The 13410-nt window shown below is 42.3% G+C and overlaps 1 protein-coding gene across 1 annotated transcript; it reads left to right on the top strand.

The window, feature by feature from the left end:
* The first annotated feature begins 3176 nt into the window (after window positions 1–3176).
* LOC123948774 (ATP synthase F(0) complex subunit C1, mitochondrial-like) lies at window positions 3177–11011 on the top strand. Its single transcript, XM_046015927.1, has 2 exons — window positions 3177–3204; window positions 10599–11011. Exons 1-2 carry the CDS (start codon window positions 3177–3179, stop codon window positions 11009–11011), a joined length of 441 nt encoding a protein of 146 aa, XP_045871883.1.
* Window positions 11012–13410: the final 2399 nt, after the last annotated feature.

Below are 13410 nucleotides of genomic sequence, written 5' to 3' on the forward strand. Positions count from 1 at the left end.
ACAACCATTGTAGTGACTTTATCCCACAAAATTCTTCATGAGCTGGGTTTCCTCTCCAACTCAAGATTCTCCTAGGTCAGTACAAATGGGAACAGTGTTGGCAATAGCCATAAAAAGGCAAGGTAAGAACACTGGGTCAGTGCGGCTGAGCAAGACGAGCACACAGGAACCAGCCCATGATTGAAGAGACCAGGTGAGCTCAAGTAAAGGGAGCCTCTCTTGGTCTTTTCACTCTATGTGCTAGTTATTCTCCATTTGTCCATCTGAAGCTCTGTCATAGGTCCCTAGAAGCTGATACTTATGGATTGCTTCACTGAGGTTCCCTTCTCTTGTGGTTTCTGGGTGGGCTCACCAAAATGAGGCCAGTAGGAGATAGGAAAGTGAGACTAGAGATCAGGAATTTGTTCCCCCAGTTCCCTTCCTGCCAAACATGGCACTGACATGGTGTTCTACCAAATGCAATAGTGTCTTCCCTTTTGTCATCAGGCCATGCTGTGCAAAGTTTGTTCTGGTGCTTCACCATCCCTTATTCAGTTTCCTTAACTCTTCCCAGGCCTCAGAAAACAGTCCTTTCAATTGCTCCCTTCACCAGGCCACTGGTTTGGGTCAGACCAGATCCCAGTAGTACACAATCTTTACTCAGTATTGTCTTTGCAAAGCAGTCTGCGTCCTCAGCAGGACACATAATCTAAAAGTTGTCAACTTTACTGAATTGGTTCTAAAGGCAAAACAATTTCCTGATAGTCAAGGGTTAAATGACCTCTACCAGGACTTCTAAACTTAAAATAAGAGGGGACTTGGCTCCTTCACCCCTGCTTCTACTTGACTGGCCTTCATAACCTGATGTTATACTAAACAAAGTTGTATTCAAGTAGACAGTAAGCTTTACTCCAGAAAGGAAAAGTCTTTGAATGGAAAAGTTGGCAGGACTTGCCAAGCGAATTTGTCTTCTCTTCCCATGCTCCTCCCCCATCATAGCAGTTACACTTCTCCGGTGTTAGTGCAGAAGTGGTTTCAGCAGTCTCATTGCTTTGAAGCCATTTGAGTCCCAGCACTACTGAGTCACACCCTGGATCACGAGTTTCCTTCTGAGTTTGGGCAGGATCCTCCTGTTGTAGGAGGATCTCACAACCCAGGGTACATACAAGGCTAAATATACCCAGGGAATTCTAGAAATGGGAAGAAATTTCTCTTGAAAGCCAGCAAGCCAGCCTCTACTACATCATAGACCTTCTTAGAGCCAACCCACAAGTCTTCATTCCTCTGGACTAGTTTCAAGCCCTGAAGGTGGATTTGATTTCTTTCCTTTATCCTATACCTGACAACATACAGAGCTCTTTTCCCAATAGCAGCTTCCTCTTCCTATCCATCTCCAGGAGCACCCCACCACAACAAAGAAGGTACCCATGACGGGAGAGATGCACTTCCACTGTGAAATGGGGTTGGGCTGAGCCTTGGTTAACTCTGCCAACCCCCATTCGTTCCCTAAGATCCTAACTTTCCTTAGCTTATGCCTCCCTAGTCAGAAGCAACCTTAACACTTTAAATACAACAGAAAAAGGCTACTGCTGCTCCTGCTCAGAATAATTGTGAGGGTATGAGTCACAACATGCCACCTGAGCTCTATGCAAAAACACCAGCCATGGCTCTTACTGTTCTTCACCCTGCCCACAACCTTCCAACAAGGCTGAATTTTTCCACTTTCCAACTATAGCATGTTCTTTTGCCTGAGAATTACCCATGTTTTCTCCTGGTGTTGTGATGGTATACTCCTCTTCCTCACCTAGCTAATCCTTTATGTATACACCTTTGCCATAGCCTAGATGTCCCTTTAAACCTGCTCTAACCCTCCCTCCATGCTCAGTGCCTAATTTTGTACTGTACCCACGGTGTTCTGAACTGCCTGTTCTCATGCATGATTCCTCAAACAGAATCTATATTTCATAGAATAGAGAGTATGCCTATCTTATTCTCTAGTGTAATTCCTGTGAGAGCCCAACGCCTGGATATGTCAAATAAGAATAACCTATTGCCTATTTAAAGCACCTGGAGGTGTTTTGGAGGGCCTTGTGTTGCCATTGAACTAGAGGCTGCTTCAGACTTCCTGAGTGGGACTCTGCGAATTCCACACTTCACATCCCCTTGCAAGAGAATTCCTTCCCTTGGAGTCTGGTCTTGGAGAGTTCTACAGGAATATAATCAGAAGTAGAATGCCTAAGGGTCCCAAGGTTGTTCATCCTAAAAGGCTTGGAACCCTTCCTGATGATCTCTGTTCTTTCAGATTCCCCTTTACAAGATGCTCTTACCTAGGCTGGGTAGTGTCAGAGCAAGAGCCTGGGGCTCTGCAAATGTCTCTGAGGCTTAGCACTTATAAGCATTCTGTTTAGGGGCCAAGGGAATTCCATCTGGACTGGTAACCTTCCCACTTCCCTCAGTGGACATGGAAAATAGCAGGCTTTTTCCCAGAAGAATGAATGTAAAATCTAAACTTAAGTGCAGCTATGCTTAGTATGTCACAGTTCATCCAGAGACGTCTAGGGAAAATAGACTTTCTAACTGAGTCATGATCCCTTGGGTAGGATCCAAGTCCTGCTCTTGCTGGTTGTATCTGGCCTCCCTGGAGTCTGCAGGTATTCTGAGGACACTGAATAGAAATCAGAAAGGCCTTTCTAGAGAAAGGATGAGAAATCTCCTTAGAATTAGAGCTCAGCCTGGCTGTAAATCTCTAATGAAGTTTGATATCTTACAGTATTTGGAGGGGATGATAATTTCTCAAACTAACTTTAAGACAAATGAATGCCTATTCCCTAAAAATTAGATAACTGTGCAATTTTCTCTCCCCATTCACATTGTGAGAGGTATGCCTAGGGGCAGTGTAAAAACATTAAAGGTATTAACTTCCCCCATAATTTAATATCTTAAATCTATGTTAAATGTGTCAGGCGTCTATTCAGCCTTGGAAGCAGAGGTGAATCAAAAATAAACATGGTCCCTGTTGAGTCTAGCATTGTCCAGGAGAGGGCATCGTGGCCCAAGGATGAGATACCATGACAGTCTGGGCTCCACAACACAAAGGAAAACTTCAAGCTTTATTAGATACTTAATCCTTCATTTGAATGTGCTAACTTGGCTTGTCTTCATCCAGTGAGCCTTGTCTTATTACAATTTGCCTTACCATGGAGGTCAAAGGTGTGAAGATTAGAGGTCAGGCCAGCCTAAGGATACCAGAGTACCTAGATTTCTGGTTTATAATTTTATCAATGAGTTGTACTATTCTGCTTTGAAATAAGCCATCCTTCACGTGCAATTCTAGAAAAGAACTCTTAAGCTTGTTAGGCTAGCTGCTGAATTGGAGTATGTGGAAATAAATATTTGGGTGTCATGAATACATCTCTGAAGTCTAAAGGTGAATTTTCTTATATATATAAATGGGGGAATGCTGATGCTCAATATAAAGAATTTTGCCAAATCTTCTTACAAGTGGTAGAGCCAGGATTTAGAATCTGGTATCAAATTTGATCTCCTGCTCACTTCTGGGGGAACTGGTCTACCATAGTGGTTAGGAGCATAGACCTTAGCCCACATCTGTCTAGTGAATTGCCAGTACTGGACACTAACTAGACCTGTGTCCTTGATGAAGTTATCCTTAAACCTGGTTCACTCGGTGAGCTTCCCCACACCCTTCTTCATCTTGAACCCCCTGTATATCCCTTATTCCAATAAACTTTCTCAGCTTGGACCATCCAATCTCTAGCCTCCCTCAACCAGTCCCTACACAGGGCCATTAATAATCTCCTCTTTTCTGTGTTTTCCAGTATGTGGAAGGCTTCTCTTAGAGCCTAAAGCAACTATGGATGTATAGCTGGATGAGGGAATCCCCTTCAGATCTATGTCCTCATAAGACAATGAGATTAGTCTAGATACCACTCAAAATCTCTGTTCATTCAGGTGTCAGAATGACTTGACAAATGATAGGTTGTATTATACCAATGAGAATTAGAAGCTCTTTTAATGTTTAACTCATTAAATGAAATTGCTATGCCAGTATCAAGTACTGCTCTTCTGTCTCATGTTCTCATCCCCTTACTATATTGTGCTGCTATACTTTGGGTCCTCTGGCTATCATTTCCCAAATCCTTCTTTTTTTCACCTAAACAACACTCTGAGATATGAGCTCTTATGAGATATGAGATATGGGAAGCATATCTTAGTGAGATATGACCTCACTTCTCAGATCAAGATACTGAGGCACAAAGAAGCTAACTAATTTGCCTGAAACTTACATAGGTAGCAATGAAAAACAAAAGTTTGGGTAGGCTTAAATTTTACATTTTTAGTCCTAGTTTGCTAATAGTTTATGAATGCCAGATTCTTTTTCTGCATCTATTAATAACATGATTTTTTCTTTAGACAGTTGAGATAAATTACAACAATTTTTTGAAATGTTGAGTCATGCATACACAATAAATCCGTCGGTCACAGAGCATATGCTTATGCATTGTCAGATTTGGTTTGCTAGCTTTTGCAGAGGATTTTTTGTTTCTGAGACATTTCCCAATGAACCCACCAGGACCAGGTGTCTCACTATGGAAGGTTATTAATTACTTTCCTTATTTGAGTTTGGTAGCCTGTCTTTCAAGGAACTGGTCTGTTTCATTAGGCTACTGAATGTATGAGCATAGAGTGGTTCAAAATACTATTAATCCTACATGGGATCGGTGGTTGTGATCCTTCTATTTCTGTTATTAGTAATTTTTCTTTCTTCCTTGACCTGGCTATAGGTTTATCACTTGTACTGATTCTTTAAAAGAACCAGCTCTTGGTTTTGTTGATGTTCTCCATTGACTTCCTGTTTTCAACTTCATTGATTTCTTTTAATTATTTAAATTCAATTAGCCATCACTAGTTTCAGATGTAGTGTTCAATAATTCATCAATTGCATATAACAGTCAGTGCTCACATCACATGCCCTCCTTAATGCCCATCACCTAGACACACCATCCCCCTACCCACCTCCCCTTCAGCAACCTTCAGTTTCCCATAGAAGAGAGTCTCTCATGGTTTGCCTCCCTCTGATTAATTCCCATTCAGTTTTCCCTCCCTTCCCTTATGATCCTCTGTGCTATTTCTTATATTCTACAGTGAGTGAAACCATATGATAATTTTCTTTCTCTGATTTCACTTAGCATAATAGCCTCCAGTTCCATCCACCTTGATGTAAGGGGTAGGTCTTCAACCTTTCTGTTGAAAGAGTAATATTCTGTATATATAATATTCTGTATATATAAACCATATCTTCTTTATCCATTCATCTGTTGAAGGACATATCTGTTCCTTCCACAGTTTGGCTATTGTGGACATTGCTGCTCTGGATGTTGGGGTATAGGTGCCCCTTCTTTTCATTACTTCTGTATCTTTGGGGTAAATACCAAGTAGTGCAACTGCTGGGTGATATGATACCTGTATTTTCAACATCTTGAGGAACCTCCATGCGGTTTTCCAAAGTGGCTATATACCTTGCATTCCCTCTAACAGTGTAAGAGTGTTCCCCATTCTCCACATCCTCTCCAACATTTGTTGTTTCCTGTCTTGTTAATTTTTGCCATTCTTTTTTTTTTTTTAACAGCATAACAGTATTCATTGTTTTGGCATCACACCCAGTGCTCCATGCAGTACGTGCCTTCCCTATTACCCACCACCTGGTTCCTCAACCTCCCACCCCCCCCCCCGCCCCTTCAAAACCCTCTGGTTATTTTTCAGAGTCCATAGTCTCTCATGGTTCATCTCCCCTTCCAGTTTCCCTCAACTCCCTCTCTTCTCCATCTCCCCATGTCCTCCCTGTTATTTGTTATGCTCCACAAATAAGTGAGACCATATGATACTTGACTCTCTCTGCTTGACTTATTTCACTCAGCATAATCTCTTCCAGTCCTGTCCATGTTGCTACAAAAGTTGGGTATTCATCCTTTCTGATGAAGGCATAATACTCCATCATGTATATGGGCCACATCTTTCTTATCCATTCGTCCATTGAAGGGCATCTTGGTTCTTTCCACAGTTTGGCGACCGTAGCCATTGCTGCAATAAACATTGGGGTACAGATGGCCCTTCTTTTCACTACATCTGTATCTTTCAGGTAAATACCCAGCAGTGCAATTGCAGGGTCATAGGGAATCTCTATTTTTAATTTCTTCAGGAATCTCCACACTGTTCTCCAAAGTGACTGCACTAACTTGCATTCCCACCAACAGCGTAAGAGGGTTCCCCTTTCTCCACATCCTCTCCAACACACGTTGTTTCCTGTCTTGCTAATTTTGGCCATTCTAACTGGTGTCAGGTGGTATCTCAATGTGGTTTTAATTTGAATCTCCCTGATGGCTAGTGATAATGAACATTTTTTCATGTGTCTGATAGCCATTTGTATGTCTTCATTGGAGAAGTGTCTGTTCATATCTTCTGCCCATTTTTTGATAGGATTATCTGTTTTGTGTGAGTTTGAGGAGTTCTTTATAGATCCTGGATATCAACCTTTTGTCTGTACTGTCATTTGCAAATATCTTCTCCCATTCCGTGGGTTGCCTCTTTGTTTTGTTGACTGTTTCCTTTGCTGTGCAGAAGCTTTTCATCTTGATGAAGTCCCAAAAGTTCATTTTTGCTTTTGTTTCCTTGGCCTTTGGAGACATATCTTGAAAGAAGTTGCTGTGGCTGATATCGAAGAGGTTACTGCCTATGTTCTCCTCTAGGATTCTGATAGATTCCTGTCTCATGTTGAGGTCTTTTATCCATTTCGAGTTTTTCTTTGTGTATGGTGTAAGAGAATGGTCGAGTTTCATTCTTCTACATATCGCTGTCCAGTTTTCCCAGCACCATTTATTGAAGAGACTGTCTTTTTTCCACTGTATATTTTTTCCTGTTTTGTCAAAGATTATTTGACCATAGAGTTGAGGGTCCATATCTGGGCTCTCCACTCTGTTCCACTGGTCAATGTGTCTGTTTTTATGCCAGTACCACGCTGTCTTGGTGATCACAGCTTTGTAGTAAAGCTTGAAATCGGGTAACGTGATGCCGCCAGTTTTGTTTTTGTTTTTCAACATTTCCTTAGCAATTCGGGGTCTCTTCTGATTCCATACAAATTTTAGGATTATTTGCTCCAGCTCTTTGAAAAATGCCGGTGGAATTTTGATCAGAATGGCATTAAAAGTATAGATTGCTCTAGGCAGTATAGACATTTTAACAATGTTTATTCTTCCAATCCAAGAGCATGGAACAGTCTTCCATCTTTTTGTGTCTTCTTCAATTTCTTTCACGAGTGTTCTGTAGTTCCTCGAGTACAGGTCCTTTACCTCTTTGGTTAGGTTTATTCCCAGGTATCTTATGGTTCTTGGTGCTATAGTAAATGGAATCGATTCTCTAATTTCCCTTTCTGTATTTTCATTGTTCGTGTATAAGAAAGCCACTGATTTCTGTACATTGACTTTGTATCCTGCCACATTACTGAATTGCTGTATGAGTTCTAGTAGTTTGGGGGTGGAGTCTTTGGGGTTTTCCATATAAAGAATCATGTCATCTGCGAAGAGAGAGAGTTTGACTTCTTCCTTGCCAATTTGGATACCTTTTATTTCTCTTTGTTGTCTGATTGCTGTTGCTAGGACTTCTAATACTATGTTGAACAAGAGTGGTGAGAGTGGGCATCCTTGTTGTGTTCCTGATCTCAACGGGAAGGCTGCAAGCTTTTTCCCATTGAGGATGATATTTGCTGTGGGTCTTTCATAGATAGATTTTATGAAGTTCAGGAATGTTCCCTCTGTCCCTATACTTTGAAGCATTTTCATCAGGAACGGATGCTGGATTTTGCCATTCTAACTGGTGGTATCTCAGTGTGATTTTTTTTCCATTTTATTTATTTTTTTCAGCGTAACAGTATTCATTGTTTTTGCACAACACCCAGTGCTCCATGCAAAATGTGCCCTCCCTATTACCCACCACCTGTTCCCCCAATCTCCCACCCCTGACCCTTCAAAACCCTCAGGTTGTTTTTCAGAGTCCATAGTCTCTTATGGTTCACCTCCCCTCCTCAATATCCATAGCCCCCTCCCCCTCTCCCAATCCCACCTCCCCCCAGCAACCCCCAGTTTGTTTTGTGAGATTAAGAGTCATTTATGGTTTGTCTCCCTCCCAATCCCATCTTGTTTCATTTATTCTTCTCAGGCAGAGAGAGAGGAGGAAGCAGGCTCCCTGCGGAGCAGAGAGCTGGACGTGGGGCTCGATCCTAGGACCCTGGGATCATGACCTGAGCCGAAGGCAGAGGCTTTAACCCACTGAGCCACCCAGGCACCCCTCTCAGTGTGATTTTGATTTGAATTTCCTTGATGCCAAGTGATGTTGAGCATTTTTCATGTGTCTATTAGCCAACTATATGTCTTTGGAGAAGTGTCTGTTCATGTCTTCTGCCCATTTTTTTTTTACTGGATTATTTGTTTTTTGGGATGTTGAGCTGGAGAAGTTATTTATAGATCTTGGATACCAACCCTTTATCTGTACTCTCATTTGCAAATATCTTCTCCCATTCCATGGGTTGTGTCTCAGTTTTGTTGACTGTTTCCTTTGCTGTGCAGAAGTTTTTTATCTTGATGAAGTCCCAAAAGTTTGTTTTTGTCTTTGTTCCCCTTGCCTTTAGAGATATATCTTTTTTTTTCATTTTATTTATTTTTTTAGCGTAACAGTATTCATTCTTTTTGCACAACACCCAGTGCTCCATGCAAAACGTGCCCTCCCCATTACCCACCACCTGTTCCCCCAACCTCCCACCCCTGACCCTTCAAAACCCTCAAGTTGCCCCAACCTCCCACCCCAGATGCTGGAGAGGATGTGGAGAAAGGGGAACCCTCCTCCACTGTTGGTGGGAATGCAAGCTGGTGCAACCACTCTGGAAAACAGCATGGAGGTTCCTCAAAATGTTGAAAATAGAACTACCCTATGACCCAGCAATTGCACTACTGGGTATTTACCCTAAAGATACAAACATAGTGATCCGAAGGGGCACGTGTACCCGAATGTTTATAGCAGCAATGTCTACAATAGCCAGACTATGGAAAGAACCTAGATGTCCATCAACAGATGAATGGATAAAGAAGATGTGGTATATATACACAATGGAATACTATGCAGCCATCAAAAGAAATGAAATCTTGCCATTTGCGACGACGTGGATGGAACTAGAGCTTATCATGCTTAGTGAAATAAGTCAATCGGAGAAAGACAACTATCATATGATCTCCCTGATATGAGGACATGGAGAAGCAACATGGGGGGGTAGGGGGATAGGAGAAGAATAAATGAAACAAGATGGGATTGGGAGGGAGACAAACCATAAATGACTCTTAATCTCACAAAACAAACTGGGGGTTGCTGGGGGGAAGTGGGATTGGGAGAGGGGGAGCGGGCTATGGACATTGGGGAGGGGAGGCGAACCTTGAAGGGCCTTTAGAGATATATCTTGAAGGAAGTTGCTGTGGCCAATGTCCAAGAGGTTACTGCCTATGTTCTTCTCTAGGATTTTGATAGATTCCTATCTGACATTGATGCCTTTCATCCATTTTGAGTTTCTTTGTGTATTATGTAAGGAAATGATCCAGTTTCATTCTGTATGTAGCTGTCCATTTTTCCCAGCACCATATACTAGAGTGTCTTTTTTTCCCATTGGATATTTTTTCATGATTTGTCAAGATTAACTGACCATAGAGTTGAGAGTCCATTTCTGGAAATTCTATTCTGCTCCATTGATTTATGTGTCTGTTTTTGTGCCAATACTATGCTGTCTTGTGATCATAGCTTTGTAATATAGCTTGAAATCAGGCAGTGTGATGCCCCAGCTTTGTTTTTTCTTTTTCAGTATTCCCTTAGTGACTCAGGATCTTTTCTAGTTCCATATAAATTTTAGGATTATTTGTTCCAGCTCTTTGGAAAATGTCAATGGTATTTTAATACCATGGTATTTTAATGGCATTGAAAGTGTTAATTGCTCTGAGCAGTATAGACATCTTAACAATGTTTATTCTTCCAATCCATGAGCATGGAATGTTTTTCTATCTTTTTGTGTCTTCCTTAATTTCTTGCATAAGTGTTCTCTTGTTTCTAGAGTATAGATCCTTTACCTCTTTTGTTGGGTTTACTCCTGGGCATGTTACAGTTTTTGGTGCTGTTGTAAATGGAATGGATTCCCTAGCCTCTTTCTATAGTTACATTGTTAGTGTATAGAAAAGCAACTGATTTCAGTGCATTGGTTTTTTTATATCCTGCCACATTGCTGAATTGCTTAATGAGTTCTAGTAATTTGGGGGTGGAGACATAGTGTGTCATTTGCAAAGAGTTTGACTTCTTTGCCAGTTTGAATGCCTTATATTTCTTTTTGTTGTCTGATTGCTGATGCTAGGACTTCTAACAACAGTGATGAGACTGGGCATCCCTGTTGTGTTCATGACCTTAAGGGAGAAGCTCTGTTTTTCCCCATTGAGAATATTTGCTGTGGGCTTTTCACAGATGGCTTTTATGAGGTGGAGCTGAGTGCTGAGGCCTAGAGCTAACACCAGGAGACTGAGAAAATGCGACCACAGGGGCACTACTCATTTCTCCAGCTCTGATCTGCTGTTGTACTAGGGATCTAATCAGGCCTGTGTTTGCCTCCCTCTTGAGAAGGCCAGAGATCCCAGCTAAACAGCCATCCTACAGCAGCTCCCTGGTCCAAGTGGCCAGACTAGAGTTCCAGACCAGTGTTGTCTCCCGGGACACTGACACAGCAGCAAAGTTTATTGGCACTGGGGCTGCCATAGTTGATGTGGCTGGTTCAGGGACTGGCATTAGAACAGTGTTTGGCAGCTTGATGATTGGCTATGCCAACAACCTGTCTCTCAAGCAGCAGCTCTTCTCTTGTGCCATTCTGGGCTTTGCCCTGTCTGAGGCCATGGGGCTCTTCTGTCTGATAGTCACCTTCCTCATCCTCTTCACCATGTGAGGTTCCATGAGGGTCACCTACCTGACCCTGCTGCTTCAACTTCAGGCCATGGCTGGTGCTGGAGTGTGCTAAACTTTACCATTAAACACAACATTTCTCTAAAAGATATACAAAAATGCTTCTACTTCCATGTGTAGAAGCAGTCCAGTGTAATCAATGTCACCAGGTAGCTGGCTGATCACTTCAGGGAATGGTGCTACATCAGGGACTCAGTGTTAGTCTTTGCTACGGCAGATGAGGAATTCACCAGTGACCACAGTCAGGTTGGTGTTGGTGAGTGGAAGTCCATATTGCTGAGGCCGTGCATTCCTTCCACCAAGTCCACTTTGTAAACGCATTAGGTAATTGCAAGGATGGCTGGGAAAAGAGGCTCACTGATATCCATAGAGCAGTTGTCCTATCCCCTTGATTATTAAATCCTCTGCTGCTGAGGTCACCCTTGGGTGAGCATTCACATGGACACAAATATCTTGGCTTGGTTTTTTTGTGGGTGGTGGTGGTGGTTGTTGTTGGCTTTTTTCCCCATTCAGAAAGGTCTATCATCCTCAGATTTCCTTGTTAACAATTATTCTGATTCTGTTTCTTCGAGTCCCTGACTATCCAGCCAAACCATTGCCCACAGCCCATGAACCAATATGTAATTGTGCCTCTGGCCCTTTCGCCTTCCAAGAAAAAGAAATCCAAATGCTCAAAGTTCTGACCACTGCAGAGGCTTCCCTCCACCTCTGTCCTTCAGCAATGTCCCTGAAAGACTGCTTCAAGTACTATACTCCCTACTTTGAGGTGGCACCTGAATATTTTAGAGAGCCATCTTTAAGTGAGTCTTAAGTCTTGTCTTCATCTTCATGAGGCTCTAGGTACAGGCATAGAAAGAAAAGGTATATTAGGGGAGGGAACCATGAATATTTGAACTGCTTCATGTACCTTGTACCTTCAGGGCCTTCTTAGGCCTGATCATATTTAGACCACTTGTATTTGATGGAGTACTGCCTTTCACACTCACTTCTTGACTTAGTGGGTCAGGTAAGACCCAGTTTATGATGAGCATCTCCAGCCACATGGTAACATGATGGCCCATGTGTAAGCATCCAGCCTCTACTAAGGCCCAATAGCAGACTAAGAACTGTTTATTAAATGGAGAGTTATCCACAGAAGATGGCAGGTTTTGCTCTAAAATCCTAAGGTCCTGCACTACAGTTCACCTATAGGGGCCTTCTAAAGGCTCCAGTCAGCATCCCTACCTGCCAAGGATATTTCAAGCACCATTGGATTTGCTGGATCATATGGTCCAAGTGGCAGAGCAGCTCACACAGTAGCCTGGGTCTGTTACATGTCCTATTCCACTGAAAATAAGATTTTTGGGTCACTCAGTAAGTGGGCCCAAGTAACATACCCAGATGAGGAATATCTTTTTTTTTAATTTGTTTATTTTCAGTGAAACAGTGTTCATTGTTTTTGCACCACACCCAGTGCTCCATGCAGTACGTGCCCTCCCTATTACCCACCACCTGTTTCCTCAACCTCCCACACCCCCGCCCCTTCAAAATTCTCTGGTTGTTTTTCAGAGTCCATAGTCTCTCATGGTTCATCTCCCCTTCCAGTTTCCCTCAACTCCCTCTCCTCTCCATCTCCCCATGTCCTCCGTGTTCTTTGTTATGCTCCACAAATAAGTGAGACCATATGATACTTGACTCTCTCTGCTTGACTTATTTCACTCAGCATAATCTCTTCCAGTCCCATCCATGTTGCTACAAAACTTGGGTATTCATCCTTTCTGATGGAGGCATAATACTCCATCGTGTATATGGACCACATCTTCCTTATCCATTCATCCGTTGAAGGGCATCTTGGTTCTTTCCACAGTTTGGCGACTGTGGCCATTGCTGCAATAAACATTGGAGTACAGATGGCTCTTCTTTTCACTACATCTGTATCCTTGGTGTAAATACCCAGCAGTGCAATTGCAGGGTCATAGGGAAGCTCTATTCTTAATTTCTTGAGGAATCTCCACACTGTTCTCCAAAGTGGCTGCACTAACTTGCATTCCCACCAACAGTGTAAGAGGGTTCCCCTTTCTCCTCTTGGATTGGAAGAAAAAACATTGTTAAAATGTCTATACTGCTTAGAGCAATCTATACTTTTAATGCCATTCCGATCAAAATTCCACCGACATTTTTCAAAGAGCTGGAGCAAATAATCCTAAAATTTGTATGGAATCAGAAGAGACTCCGAATTGCTAAGGAAATGTTGAAAAACAAAAACAAAACTGGCGGCATCATGTTACCCGATTTCAAGCTTTACTACAAAGCTGTGATCACCAAGACAGCGTGGTACTGGCATAAAAACAGACACATTGACCAGTGGAACAGAGTGGAGAGCCTAGATATGGATCCTCAACT

The sequence above is a fragment of the Meles meles genome, chromosome 8 (genome assembly GCF_922984935.1).
Source record: "Meles meles chromosome 8, mMelMel3.1 paternal haplotype, whole genome shotgun sequence".
Lineage (NCBI taxonomy): Eukaryota > Metazoa > Chordata > Mammalia > Carnivora > Mustelidae > Meles > Meles meles.